The sequence below is a fragment of the Lonchura striata genome, chromosome 9 (genome assembly GCF_050655825.1).
Source record: "Lonchura striata isolate lonStrDom1 chromosome 9, ASM5065582v1, whole genome shotgun sequence".
Lineage (NCBI taxonomy): Eukaryota > Metazoa > Chordata > Aves > Passeriformes > Estrildidae > Lonchura > Lonchura striata.
Genome location: NC_140711.1, coordinates 22,557,758 through 22,570,426, shown reverse-complemented (window position 1 = coordinate 22,570,426; position 12,669 = coordinate 22,557,758). Strand labels below are relative to the sequence as shown.

At 61.9% G+C, this 12,669-nt stretch overlaps 1 protein-coding gene across 4 annotated transcripts; it reads left to right on the top strand.

The window, feature by feature from the left end:
* The first annotated feature begins 2,813 nt into the window (after positions 1-2,813).
* On the top strand, positions 2,814-12,664 carry ECEL1 (endothelin converting enzyme like 1). 4 transcript variants are annotated; one of them, XM_085587232.1, is made up of 19 exons: positions 2,814-3,105; positions 4,556-5,440; positions 6,604-6,672; positions 6,829-6,939; positions 7,511-7,603; positions 7,828-7,952; positions 8,360-8,582; positions 8,723-8,821; positions 8,919-8,993; positions 9,436-9,539; positions 9,752-9,810; positions 9,963-10,014; positions 10,122-10,189; positions 10,296-10,420; positions 10,664-10,729; positions 10,939-11,034; positions 11,555-11,631; positions 11,880-11,975; positions 12,084-12,664. In XM_085587232.1, exons 2-19 carry the CDS (start codon positions 4,697-4,699, stop codon positions 12,085-12,087), a joined length of 2,286 nt encoding a protein of 761 aa, XP_085443358.1. In that variant the 5' UTR covers positions 2,814-3,105; positions 4,556-4,696; the 3' UTR covers positions 12,088-12,664. The 4 variants fall into 4 exon arrangements, with proteins under 4 accessions (XP_085443358.1, XP_021398934.2, XP_085443359.1 ...); XM_085587233.1 differs by having other exon boundaries at positions 2,833-3,015; positions 12,084-12,559; XM_021543259.4 differs by having other exon boundaries at positions 11,880-12,117.
* Positions 12,665-12,669: the final 5 nt, after the last annotated feature.

The following is a 12,669-nucleotide window of genomic DNA, read 5'->3' as shown; positions in this document are numbered from 1 at the left end:
CCGAATTAATTTCGCAGACAGAGGCAGAGGCAACCCTCTGACAATAGCGGAGGGGAGACTCAGCGGCGGCGGGGGGAGTGGGGCTGGGGGCTGCTGGGGGAGGGCCTTGCTCTGAGCTGGGGGCACGGCAGTAATGGGATTTGGAGCTGGGGGAAACTGAGGTTTGGGAGGTGGGGGGGACAGATGACTGAGGGGTTTGGGAAAGGTGAGTCCACGGGTGAGGGCTGTGGGTAAAGGGTGGATGTACCCAGCTGTGGGGCAGAGCACTCTCGTACCCCGCCTTGGGTGCTGGGGATGGGCCTCCTTGGGGTGGGACTTGTGGGGTGATGCCCACCCTGAACAGTCAAGACTTGGGCCAGGTGTTTCCTATACAGGACAACCCCTCATTGGTGCTGAACTCCACCAGGCATGTGGGTGCACCGAAAGGACACCATGAGGCCGTGTTACCCACCCAGGCTGACACTCCCAAAGTAACACCCCTCTAGGAAACCCCCGGGCAGCTGCCCTGTTTTATTGGGTCTGAAGGCACCATGCCCTGCACCCCAGCACTGCCGAGGGGGCACAGCGGGTGGAACAGGGGTCTGGCAGTGATGGTGTGGGGGGTTCATGTGGCTGGGTGTTCAGCGCTGAGGGGCTGACAGAGGTGAGGGCGGATGGCGGAGGTTGGCACCGCGCTGCTTTGCATTTTCAATGACAGACCCATGCCGGGTGCTCGGGAGAGTGGAAAAATCTTATTTGTCACCTGCTGGCGATGCGCGGAGGCTCCCGCGCCGCGGCTAATCTTGGGGAAAATGAGGATGCCGGCGGGGTGGCCCGCGGGATGGGCAGGGCGGAGTGGGGCTGGCAGCTGGGTGATGATGAGCTCCGGGCCACGGGATGCTCACACCCACCTGGTGATCTCTTGGGTGTGTTGGCCCATGGCACGGATCCTGCTGTTTCGTGTGCGTGGGCTGGGCAGTGCTTGGGCATCCAGAAGCAGGTGCCCTGTCCCCCAGCCCAGTCTGCAAAGGGGTAAGCTCTTTTCTTCCATTTCAGCTCCCCAGCAGCAGCTGCTTGTCTTGCAGTACCAGTTCCACAGGTTGGGACTGCCTGCACATCCTCTCAGGGCACTCAATGGGCTTTTTTGGGAAAGTCAGCAATTGGAAGAGGGTGCTGGCACTGCCTGATGCCCCATAGTTACCCACAGGTGCCCATCCCACACCTGCAGTACCCTGGCTTTTTGAGATGCCAACACCTGCGGGACACCGCAGCGCTCTGCGGCCAGCTCAGATTTATCCATTATTTTATATCCACACGCCTTTAATTTTTACAGCCCTGTTGGAGCACTACCCAGGGCTGTTAATAACACCAGGCCCTCCCCACCCCCCATGTGCATCCATCATGCTCCAACCAAGGTACCAAGTGTGTCTCAGGCCTGGGTAAGTGCAGGCATGGGGAGTCCCATGCTCCTGTCTTCCAGCCAGCACCCTCATGAGCAGCAGGATTGGATTCCCTGTGCCCACCCATGAAGCAGCCTGACTGGGTGCCCTTGCATCCCTCTGGGGTTGGTGATACCTAGCTGCTTAGGATGCCTGAGCCTCAGGTGTCTCTCGTGGGATGCATGATTCTCTCTGCCTTGACAGGTGCCCCATGAAAGGTGAGCTGCAACACCTGAGTTTGTGTTTAGTGTGCCAGGTACACATGGATGGCAGTGAGTGCTTAATTGTGAGGATGTGTGTGAAGACACAGTGTGCGTCTGTGCTAGTGCATGTCAGTGTGTGTGGGTGTACATGTGATGCACACGTGTGCCACTGCCTGTGCAGGTGATGCTGGGTCTGGCTGCTGCAGAAGGCACCGTGCCTGGGCCATGGCCAGCAGCCCAGCACAGGAAAGAGCAGCCTCAGCAGCCCCAGGCACCGTGAGCTGTGCCTGGGGCCAGCCCACAGTACCCACAGGACAAGACAGCAGGTCCCACATCACTGAGCCACCTGTGCCGTGACAAGCAGGGCCCCATGCCACAGCACAGCACCCAGTGTGTGCTGTCCCTCCCCAGCACCCAGGAGACCCAGAGCCCACTCTGAGCACCCAGGGATGTGCTGGCACGGCAGAGTGAGGGTAGCAGGGCATCCTGAGCACAACAGGCAGGATGGCCGCGGGGGCCACAGTACCCAGGCACTGCAGGGGGCCACCGTGGGAATTGCTGGGCTATAAATCTCCTTGCTGGGCCCCCCCGTGGCAGAGCAGCTCACGATATTTATGTTGGGGATTTATCTGCAATGCAGTTTAATATTCCCGGACCTTTGCATGTGTGTTTGAATGCATGGCCCCCTCCTCGTGCCACCCCTGCCACCCCCCCCAAGTGCCCACCCTCTCACCCGGAGCCTTTCCGGCTCTGTCTCCTGCCCACCCACAGTCCTGTCCCCTTGCACCCACTCTGGCAGAACGGGACCGGGACGGGCCGAGCCCCGCAGGGCACCCGGGCAGAGAGGGGGTGTCGTGCCGCCGGGATGCTCCTGGCACAGGCCGTCGGCCGTGCCCACCCGTGCCCCTCCCGGGTGTCCGGCTGCCGGGGGATGGCGGCAGGGTCGCTGGACGGGAAGTGCCAGGCGGACTGGCACTGCCAGCCCTGTGCCAGCTCCCCCGGGGTGAAGGGGCCCAGGGACACCCCTGCCCTACCTCCCCGCCGGCGAGGATGAGGTAAGGCTGGCGGGTGGCACAGGGCTGCTTCTTTTGCATAATAATCTCGTTAATGGAGCCTGGCCTGCGGGAGAGCCGGGCTGGAGACACCACCCCCTCCCCGCCCCGCCGCCTCCCTCCGGCCCCGCCGCTCCGCCAGCCGCGGCGCGGGGCGCGGAGCGGAGCGCGGGGCGCGCAGCCGGACGGCTGGCGCGGCGTCGGCCGGCCCCCAGCAGCCTCCTGGCACCCCCTGAGAGAGCCGCTGAGCACCCCCAGGGCCCCCCGAACATCCCGGACAGCGTCCCCGAGCATCCCGGCAGCGTCGCCCCAGCATCCCGGGAGCATCTTCCAAGTATCTCGGTGAGCAAACGACGAGCGACCCCCAAGCATCCGCGTAATCCCCGGGCAGCAAAACGAAGATCATCTCCCCAGCATCCCTCCAGTACCTCGGTGAGCACCCCGCGAGCAGTTCGGGAAGCAGTCCCCGTATCTACCGGCGAGCACTCCCCGAGTATCCCCCGAATATCCCGGGCATCATCCCGGGGAGCACTTCCCGAGCGTTCCTCGAGCAATCCTCGAGCGTGCCCCCGAGCACCAAAGGCATCATCCCGGCCGGCATCTCCCTAGCACCTCCCGAGCATTTCCCTACCATCCCGGCAAGCACCTTCCCGAACATCCTGGGCAGGCAGCATCCTCCGAGCATCGCGGGCAGCATCCCCCGGGAACCCTCGAGCATCCCCTGAGCATCTCGGGCAGCGTACTGAGCAGCATCCCTCGAGCTTCCCGGGCAGCCCCTGGCTCCCCCACGCTTTGCCGTGCCGGCTGCTGTCCCCGCTAACTTTCCGACGGCAGCAGCTCCCTGGCACGGGCACTGCCGGGCTGCTGCGCCGGGGCACAACTTTGCCCAAGTTGTGGAAGGAATGGGGGTGCGGGGGAGCCCCGATGTGGGGATACTGGCCACCTCCCGAGCAGCTTTTTGTCCTCAGCCCGTCCTCCCCCACCTGCAAATCTGGATACCATTCTGCACCAAGCAAGAAGTGGGATGTCTTTTTGAAGCACCCCCCCAAACCCATTTATGTCCCCACCCTCCTTTCCCCGTGGGCAGACCCCCTCCTCCCCAGCATGTCCCCCTGACAGACACCCCTGCCTGCCGTGCACCAGCCAGAGGAGAGGGGTTGGGTGGATGGTGGTGGTGATTGTGGGGGAACGTTGTGATGTGTCCACGGGGTGCAGGGTTCCCCCCAGACAGGAATTAACTTTGTTCACACATCACGCACCGTGCCACAATTTGACACAATGCAATGCAACACGGCGCACCACCACCCCACACAGCACAATGCAACACCGCCCGCCATGGCGCAGCACCATCCGTGCAACCCAACGTGGGGCCACACAACCTGACCCAGCCCACGGCACCCCAACCCAACAGCTCCCCTCACAATTCTCCCCAAAGCCCCTCTTCCCATGGGGTGAGGCTGCTCACCCCATCCATACCCCACCCAGAGAGACCAGCTGCCTTGTGCTGCCCCTGGTTGGGAAGGGGTCTCATGGTGCTGAGTTTGGGTTTACTGGAACACCTCGGACATCCACCCAGTGTGGGCGCTCTGGCTGGAGCGCTGCGTGGGTGTGGGGGGTGTGAGATTAGATGTGCCAGAGACTGAAACCTGCCATCATGCAGGTGTCCTGCATGCAGATGACCTGCCCTGTCACCAAAGGAACTAGCAGAGGGGATAGCCGTGGGGTAGAGGTGCCACGAAGCTCCTGGCACTCTGGACAATCTCAGTGCCAGCAGTGGGGCACACAAGGGGATGGATATACAGGCAGCAATGACGAAAAGAAGCAACCCCCCACCCTTGCTCCTCCCAACCCCCCCCTTATCCATCTCCTCTGCCTTTTCCAGGAGCTTCCTTACTCACCCGGACATCACCATTCCCCGTGGCAGGCACGGCTCCGGCATGAACTGTGGGCTGCCTGAGCCTGCCCTCCGCCTGCCCTGAGCCCCCTGCACTAGTGCTGCTGGCAGGGAGCCCCATTCCTGGCCATGGAGAAGACCTACTCGTTGACAGCACACTATGATGAGTTCCAGGAGGTGAAGTACGTGAGCAAGTACCAGAGCGGGACCCTGCCCAATGGCTTTGCCCTCCAGCTGGGCGCGGGGGCCAAGAAGCGCCGCGGGGGGCTGCCACGCTGGAGCCGCCGGGAGGTCTGTCTTCTCTCAGGGCTGGTCTTTGCTGTGGGGCTCTGCGTCATCTTGACGTGCATGTTGGTCCTCAAGTACCTGGCGACCGAAGGGGACAGCTACTGCCTGGAGGGGTGCCAGGAGAAGAAGGCCTTCCTGCGGGCATCCCGCTTCCTAAGTGCCAACATGGATGCTACCATTGACCCTTGCCAGGACTTCTACTCTTTCGCCTGTGGCGGCTGGCTCCGGCGACACGGCATCCCTGAGGACAAGTTGGTGTACGGCACCATCGGGGCCATCGCCGAGCAGAACGAGGCCAAGCTGCGGGCGCTGCTGAGCCGCCCCGTGCGGCGCCGAGCCCGCGACTCGGCAGAGAGGAAGGTCAAGGAGTTTTTCCGCTCATGCCTGGACCGGGCTGAGATCGATCGGCTCGGCCCCCGGCCCATGCTGGAGGTCATTGGGGAGTGCGGTGGCTGGGACGCCCCTCCGGACCGCAGGGACATCAACGAGCTGCTCTACAAGACACAGGGCGTCTACAGTGCAGCCGTGCTCTTTTCGCTCACCGTCAGCCTGGACGAAAGGAACACTTCCCGCTACGTCATCCGGGTGAGGGCACCGTGCCCCTGCGGCTGTCCCCTGCCCCAGCCACCCAGCAGTGCTGCTGACACCTGCCTGATGTCACTGTCCTTGTTGCAGAGGCACCGAGTGCCTGTGCAGCGCCTGGGCTTGGCTATAGCAGATGGCTGGGGTGGGGACCCCTCCTGTCCCTGGGGACCCTCCTGTCTTTCCAGCATGGGACCCCTGTGTCAGACTACCCTGGGGTGAGGGTGGCACCTCCAGGATAGGGCTGGGGACACGGGCAGAGGGATGCACCGAGTGAGGCAGTGCTGCCTGTCTGGGTGCTGAGGACAGCCCAGCAGTGCACCAGGTCTCCAGAGTGCTGGCAGCCGAGCCCCTCACCTTGGCATTGTGGCTGCCAGCTGTACACAGTGGGCAAGCCCCAGGCAGAGGCAGGGTGATGCCCACCAACCCCCCAGTACTGTGCCAGGGCGTTTTCCCATGGCTTTCTCAGTCTTTCCCACCCCTACCAGACCACATCACTCACCCTGCTGTACCACCAGAATACAGGTGGGCTTTATCTGGCTGGCCAAGTCTCTTGGTGAGCGTGGAGTGCACTGGTGGGCATGGTGGGAGCACAGCAATGGCACAGCGGGGATGCGTGGTGGGCTCGGTGATGGGCAAGGAGGCGGGCAGGGGAAGGGTGGGCACGGGTGCGCATGGTAATGGCGTGGTGGGGGCGAGGTGGTGGTGATGGCGAGGGCAGCGGGGGGACACAGCGGTGGAGACGAGCCGCCCCGCTCCCTGTGAGACGGTGGGGCTGTGGGATGTGAGTGTGAGCGCTGTGCGGGGCCGGGGCGGCTCGCTGCCCGCCGGCCGCGCGTGTGTGACACTAGAGGGAGCGTCTGCCACAGGGAAAGGGCGGAGCGGGGCCGAGAGCGCGGGTGGGACCCCGTGGGCGTGCGGAGAGATGGGTGCGACAGCCAGGGCTAGGGGTCAGGGCTTGGGGGTCGGGGGGTGTGATTGGGGGTGGGTGTGCGATGGGTGTGAGTGGACAGGGTGTATGAGGGGTGTGTGCAAGGGCTGCAGGTTTCAGCGCCCGTCCGGGAAAGCAAAGGGGGCAGGGGGAGGAAGGACATGGGGGAGGAAGGGGTGCCTGGCTCAGCACAGCGCCCTCCCTCTGCTCACCCCCTGCCCGTCTCTTGACCCAGATCGACCAGGACGGGCTGACCCTGCCCGAACGGACCCTCTACCTGGGGCAGGATGAGGAGAGCGAGAAGGTGAGGGGGGCACAACGATGCCTTGGGGACAGCAGGAGAGGGACCAGCAGCCAGCATGGCTGGCAGACAGAGGGCACCTCACTGCCAGCAGTGCTGGGCACTGGGATGCCATAGGACAGTGGGGGGTGGCCCTGAGCATTCCTTCCCTCTGAACAGATCCTGGCCGCATACCGAGTGTTCATGGAGCGACTGCTCACCCTCCTGGGGGCTGAGCATGTGGAGCAGAAAGCCCAGGAGATCCTGCAGCTGGAGCAGCACCTTGCCAATGTGAGGGGAATGCATACCATGAACTTTAGGGTGCCCTTGTCCAGCTCTTGGACATGTCAGTCACAGAGTTTTGGGGACATCCATATCTGTTCCTGAGCAATCTCTTTCCAATCCCTCCATGGGGACTTCCACTCCCAGCCCTTGGGGACCTTCAGACCTGGAACTTGGGGATCTCATCCTCTTCAGGACCTCACAGCAGAGCTTCAGGGACTCATTCCCACATCTTGAAAACTCCCATTCCCAGCCCTTGGAACAACCACTCCAGCCCCACATTTGCTCCTTGTGAGAGCACTCTGGGCCCTTGTAAACTCTATATCCAGGTCTTGGGGACCTTAGTCTGGACCTTGGAGGTACATGTGTGTCCATTCTTCAGATAACCCTGTTTCTTGGGACCTTCTGACCAGCCCTCAGGGTCCCACTGGCAGCAGAGGGTTTCTGGGGAAGGATGTGGGTCAATACCCACATCAGAGATGCCCTGTTGCCCATACCTCTGCCCCATCCCAGTGTACTATCCCTGTGTCACCCTCAAGGTGGGCAGTGGGATGATGACAGCCATGCCCACCCTGTGCAGATCACGGTGTCCGAGTATGACGACGTGCGGAGGGACGTTGGCAGCATGTACCACAAAGTGACCCTGGCCGAGCTGCAACGCATCACTCCCACTGTGAGTACCCCTGGTGCCAGCCTGTCAGCCTGTCCCCCATCTTCCTGTGCCCCACACTTGTCCCTGTCCCCCTGCTCCATGCCCTTAATGCCCACCACCTGTCCCAGTTAAATCCACTTGAGGATAATTCCTCTGGTGGGAGGCTGGAAAGCCTGGAGGGGGTCCCCTCCAGGGTGGCATGGTGTGGGGGTCCCCATGCCCCCTGACTGTGCCTGCCCTGGCAGCTCAAGTGGAAGCGCTTGCTGGACCGCATCTTCCATGACAACTTCTCGGAGGAGGAGGAGGTGGTGCTGCTGGCCACCGACTACATGCACAAGGTGTCCAACCTCATCCGTGTGACACCCAGCAGGTGAGGGGGGCTGGCACCCCCTGTGCCCCTGGCACCTTTCCCAGCCTGGCAGGGGGCGCAGGACAGCTGTGTCTTGAACCTCCCTCCATCACCCTCCTCCTGGTGCTGGAAGGCCGGGCTGGGCACAGGAAATCTGGGAAAGCTTGTGGGAAAAGGCTCTGTGGTGAGCCCCAGAGCATCCTGGTGGTGCCTGGACAGCTGCTGAACCACTCAGGTTAGAGATCAGCAGACTCATTACACGTCAGGGAAGGACATGGTGCCAGATGTCCCTGTGCCCCGACCAGCCATGGGCCCCTCGTGTCCCTGAGCAGAGGTGTCCCTGAGCAGGGTGTCCCCATCCTGGCACATGTTCCCACCTTCCCCCGTGCCTAGGGACATGCTGAGGGCTGCTGCTGTCCCTGTCACAGGATCCTTCACAACTACATGCTGTGGCGCATCGTGGTGGTGCTGAGTGAGCACCTCTCCACCCCCTTCCGCGATGCCATCCACGAGCTCTCCAAGGAGATGGAGGGCAGCGAGAAGCAGCTGGAGCCGGGTAAGATCTGCCTGAGCCAGGCCAACAAGCACTTCGGCATGGCCCTGGGAGCTCTCTTCGTCGAGGAGCACTTCTCCTCTGCCAGCAAAGCCAAGGTAGGTGATGCTGCCTATGGGCAGACAGCCACCGTGATCTCCCATCACCTTGCCAAAGTGCCTGCTGCCCCCACCAAGGGCTGTCTGGCCAGTGATGGATGGTGGAAATGCCGTGCCAGCACCGTGGTGACCCACCATAGGTGCAGCAGCTGGTGGAGGACATCAAATACATCCTCGACCAGCGCCTGGATGAGCTGGACTGGATGGATGAGGAAACACGGAGAGCAGCCAGAGCCAAGGTAGTGGCCCCTAGCATACACTCCTGTCTTTGGCCCCATCACCAGTGTGGGGGCACATGGGGTAGGGGCCTGAACCCACCACTCATTTTGCCCACAGCTCCGCTATATGATGGTGATGATTGGGTACCCCGATTTCCTCCTGAAGCCAGAGGCCATCGACAAGGAGTATGAGGCAAGAGATAACCCGGGAGCATGTGAGGACATGGGCACATGGTGGGGGAAGATAGTCCCCATTTCTGCATCAGGCTCTGTGGAGATGCCACCCCAAAACAAGCTCCTTCCTGGTGCTCACTGCACTTACTGCTGGCAGGGTGCCCCACACCAGCAGTGCCATACAGTCCCTGGGGTCTGGGATGGTGTCTCCTTCTCCACATTGCAGTTCCCAGAGCTCAGCCCCATCCTTGGCAAGGTCTGCTGGTGCTGGGGTGGCTCAGGGATGTCATGGAGCTGACAGAGAAGCAGCTGCCCCTGTGGGCACAGAGCATGGGACATGAGAACACACTTGTGACACATCCACATAGTCACCAAGGCTCACAGGGGTGGGAGGACACCACAGGCGTGCCCTCCACACCCTTGGGGCTAGCATCTTCCCTGATGTGGCTGTGCCCCCCCAGTTTGAGGTGGATGAGAAGACCTACTTCAAGAACATCCTCAACAGCATTGCCTTCAGCATCAGGCTCTCAGTGAAGAAGATCCGGCAGGAGGTGGATAAGTCCGCGTGGGTATCCCCTTGCCCTGGGGGGGACATGGAGGGGCCCAGCATGGTGCCACCAGTGTCCTCTGACCCCATGCCCGGATGCAGCCCACAGGCTGTAGGAAGAAGGGCACAGGGATGCCAGGAGTGCTCCCCTGTCCCTCAGCTGTGCAGAGGGATGGCACTTCCATGTCCCTCGGTGTTGTGCAGCCCAGCACTGCTGTCTCTCCTCGCAGGTGGCTGCTGCCTCCCCAGGCACTGAACGCCTACTACCTGCCCAACAAGAACCAGATGGGTAAGCACTGTCTGCCCCCGATCTACCCTTGGGGTGGGAGCAGGGAGGATCTGGGATGGAGTCAAGGCCCAGGGCCCCGTGGTGCTGGATGATGCTGTGGGTGGGTACAGGGCAGGGTGACACCCAACTGCAATGTTCTCCTGTGTCCCCAGTGTTCCCTGCTGGCATCCTGCAGCCCACGCTCTATGACCCCGAGTTCCCGCAGTGAGTGTGGGGCTGGGGGATGGCTGGGGGTTGCCATCTTGTGGGGTTACCCCATCCCTGCCAGCACCATGCTCTCCACCCTCTCACCTCTGTTCCCCACAAAACAGGTCACTGAACTATGGTGGGATTGGCACTATCATTGGGCACGAGCTGACCCATGGCTACGATGACTGGGGTGAGTGTCCCTCCTATATCCCGCCCGGATGTGAGGATGGGCTGAGGCAGCCAGGCAGGACACTTGGGTCCCTTGGGACTACTGGAGGTGGCGGCTGCCTCGACAGGGGGACAGTACGACCGGCACGGGAACCTGGTGCACTGGTGGACGGAGCGCTCGTACAGCAAGTTCCTGAAGAAGGCACAGTGCATCGTCAACCTCTACGACAACTTCACCGTCTACAACCAGAGGGTGAGACCCCCCGTCCTGCTGGGCAATGCCCAGCAGGGTACAGCTGTCTCACAGTGGGGTCCCTGCTGCCCCATCGCTTAGGGCTGGGTGTCTGCAGGAGAACTGACTCTGCCCTGCCCAGCCCTGGGACCCAACAATTCATCACACCTTAGCTGGAAAATTCCTCAGGGCTGCAGCAGCCTCAGTGCCAGCGCAGGGATGGGGACACCTCTGTTCATGCTGACATTTCTCCTCTCTTGGCAGGTGAATGGCAAACACACACTGGGGGAAAACATCGCTGACATGGGGGGGCTCAAACTCGCCTACTATGTAAGTGTCCCCCCGCCCCCGGTGTCACAGCCATGGGCAGCTGCTTCTGCCATCCCTGTTGAGTGGGAGGAGACCCCCCCAACCCCTCCTTACTCCCTGCTGCCAGGGGTGGGCTCAATCATGATTGCCGGTGGCTGGGGGCTTGGGGGGGTTCCAGGGTGGATTTGGGGAGTAGCCAGGCCATGCTGAGGGCATCCCTTGTTCTTCAGGCCTACCAGAAGTGGGTGCGGGAGCACGGCCCTGAGCACCCCCTGCACCATATGAAGTACACACATGACCAGCTCTTCTTCATCGCCTTTGCCCAGGTGAGCCCCTGTCCTCCTCACACGTAACAGCTTTGGGGCAGGAGGGTCACCTTGTGTGGGGCCAGCAGCCCAAAGGGATGGGGAGAGAGCCCTGCGGGCACAGGACCAATGGCCAGGAGCTGGGCTCGGCTGCATCAGCAGCTCCTGTGCTCAGGGTACAGAGCTCAGCCCTGAACGAGCACCCCACACTGTCCTGCTGCTCCTGTGAACTCTACAATAATAAATTAGTGTGTCCCCCATGACTTCAGAAGCTCCACAGTAACAAATACATTTGATCCAAAAATTCTATGAAACCCTGCCACCAGGCAGCTTACAACCCCAGAGACCCTACAATAACAAACATGACTCCATGCTCTCCCAACCCATTCAGACCATGTACACAGGCTCCTGGGAGACCCTAAAACAACAAATTCAATCAGGGCACAATTGCCCTCAATCCCCAGCAGCCAGAAGGGCCTTAGTGTCCTGGTGGTTGCCAGGACCCAGGCTGCCCCATGGGGCTTGTCTTTGTTCCCTGCAGAACTGGTGCATCAAGCGGAGATCCCAGTCCATCTACCTGCAGGTGCTGACAGACAAGCACGCCCCAGAGCACTACAGGTATGGGTGCTCCCAAAATGGGATGGGCTTGGGGCATGGTGGGTGCCAGCCTTCCCCACAGATGTCAATGCTATGCAAAGTGGGATGAGCATTCCTTTGGAGGGCTAGTGCCAGCAGAGCTTGGGTGACATTCCTGGGGCAGGGCTGGGGTGCTGCTGGGGTGAGCACTGGCTGTGAGTGGGGTGTGAGGCAGCAGTGCCAGGGGGCAGGGAGTGCCCAGCTCTGAGCTCCTCCCATTTCCCCGGCAGGGTCCTGGGCAGTGTCTCGCAGTTTGAGGAGTTTGGACGGGTCTTCCACTGCCCCAAGAACTCGCCCATGAACCCAGTGCACAAGTGCTCAGTGTGGTGAGGCCGATCCCCCTCCAGCAGGCTGGGACCCTCCATCCCCTCCCTTGCCTAAGTGACACCCTGTGCCCACTGCCCAACTTCCCATCTCCCCTTCCTATTGTACAGGTAAAGGGGTGTCAAAGGGCGTCACCCCAAAGACAGGCACTGCCCTAGGGGTGTAGGCAGCAGAGGCACTCGGGCTGGGCAGCTGCCTCCTGCCCACCCACCTCCCATCTGCTGCCCTGCGCACTGAGGAACATCTTGTTCCATGGAGGAACAAGGGCACGCCCAGGCATCCCTGTGCCCCCTTTTCTGTCCACCTAGCCCAAAGCCTCCACCCAGCCCTACCACGTCCATCCCAGCATCAGTCAAGGCAGGGGGAGGACTCCAGAGTTCCCAAGGGCCTGCCCCATGCCAAAAGTCTCCCCTGCACGGTGCCCTCCTCCCCGTGCCAGCCCCCTCCTGTCCATGCAGCAGCCCCGCCGAGGTGGGGCACAGCAGCGCAGCCAGGCCGGGCGGTGCCAGCCTGCCCAGGAGCACATGCACACGGACACTGCTGTAATTTTTGCTGCTGTTTCTGGCCAATAAAGCACTGGATATGCTGGGTGGCTGCCAGGGGCCGTGGCCAGGGAATGGGGGCAGTGGGCAGCACCCCTAGCCCTGCACACATGGCACAGGCACCCCACTGCACCAACACGCCTCTCCCACTGGG

Bases quoted from the DNA above. Each gene is read 5' to 3' on its own strand.
- ECEL1 (XM_085587232.1), top strand. From the start codon at position 4,697: ATGGAGAAGACCTACTCGTTGACAGCACACTATGATGAGTTCCAGGAG. The intron at 5,441-6,603 runs GTGAGGGCACCG...CTCTTGACCCAG, and splicing joins CTTCCCGCTACGTCATCCGG to ATCGACCAGGACGGGCTGAC. The intron at 11,632-11,879 runs GTATGGGTGCTC...TTTCCCCGGCAG, and splicing joins CACGCCCCAGAGCACTACAG to GGTCCTGGGCAGTGTCTCGC.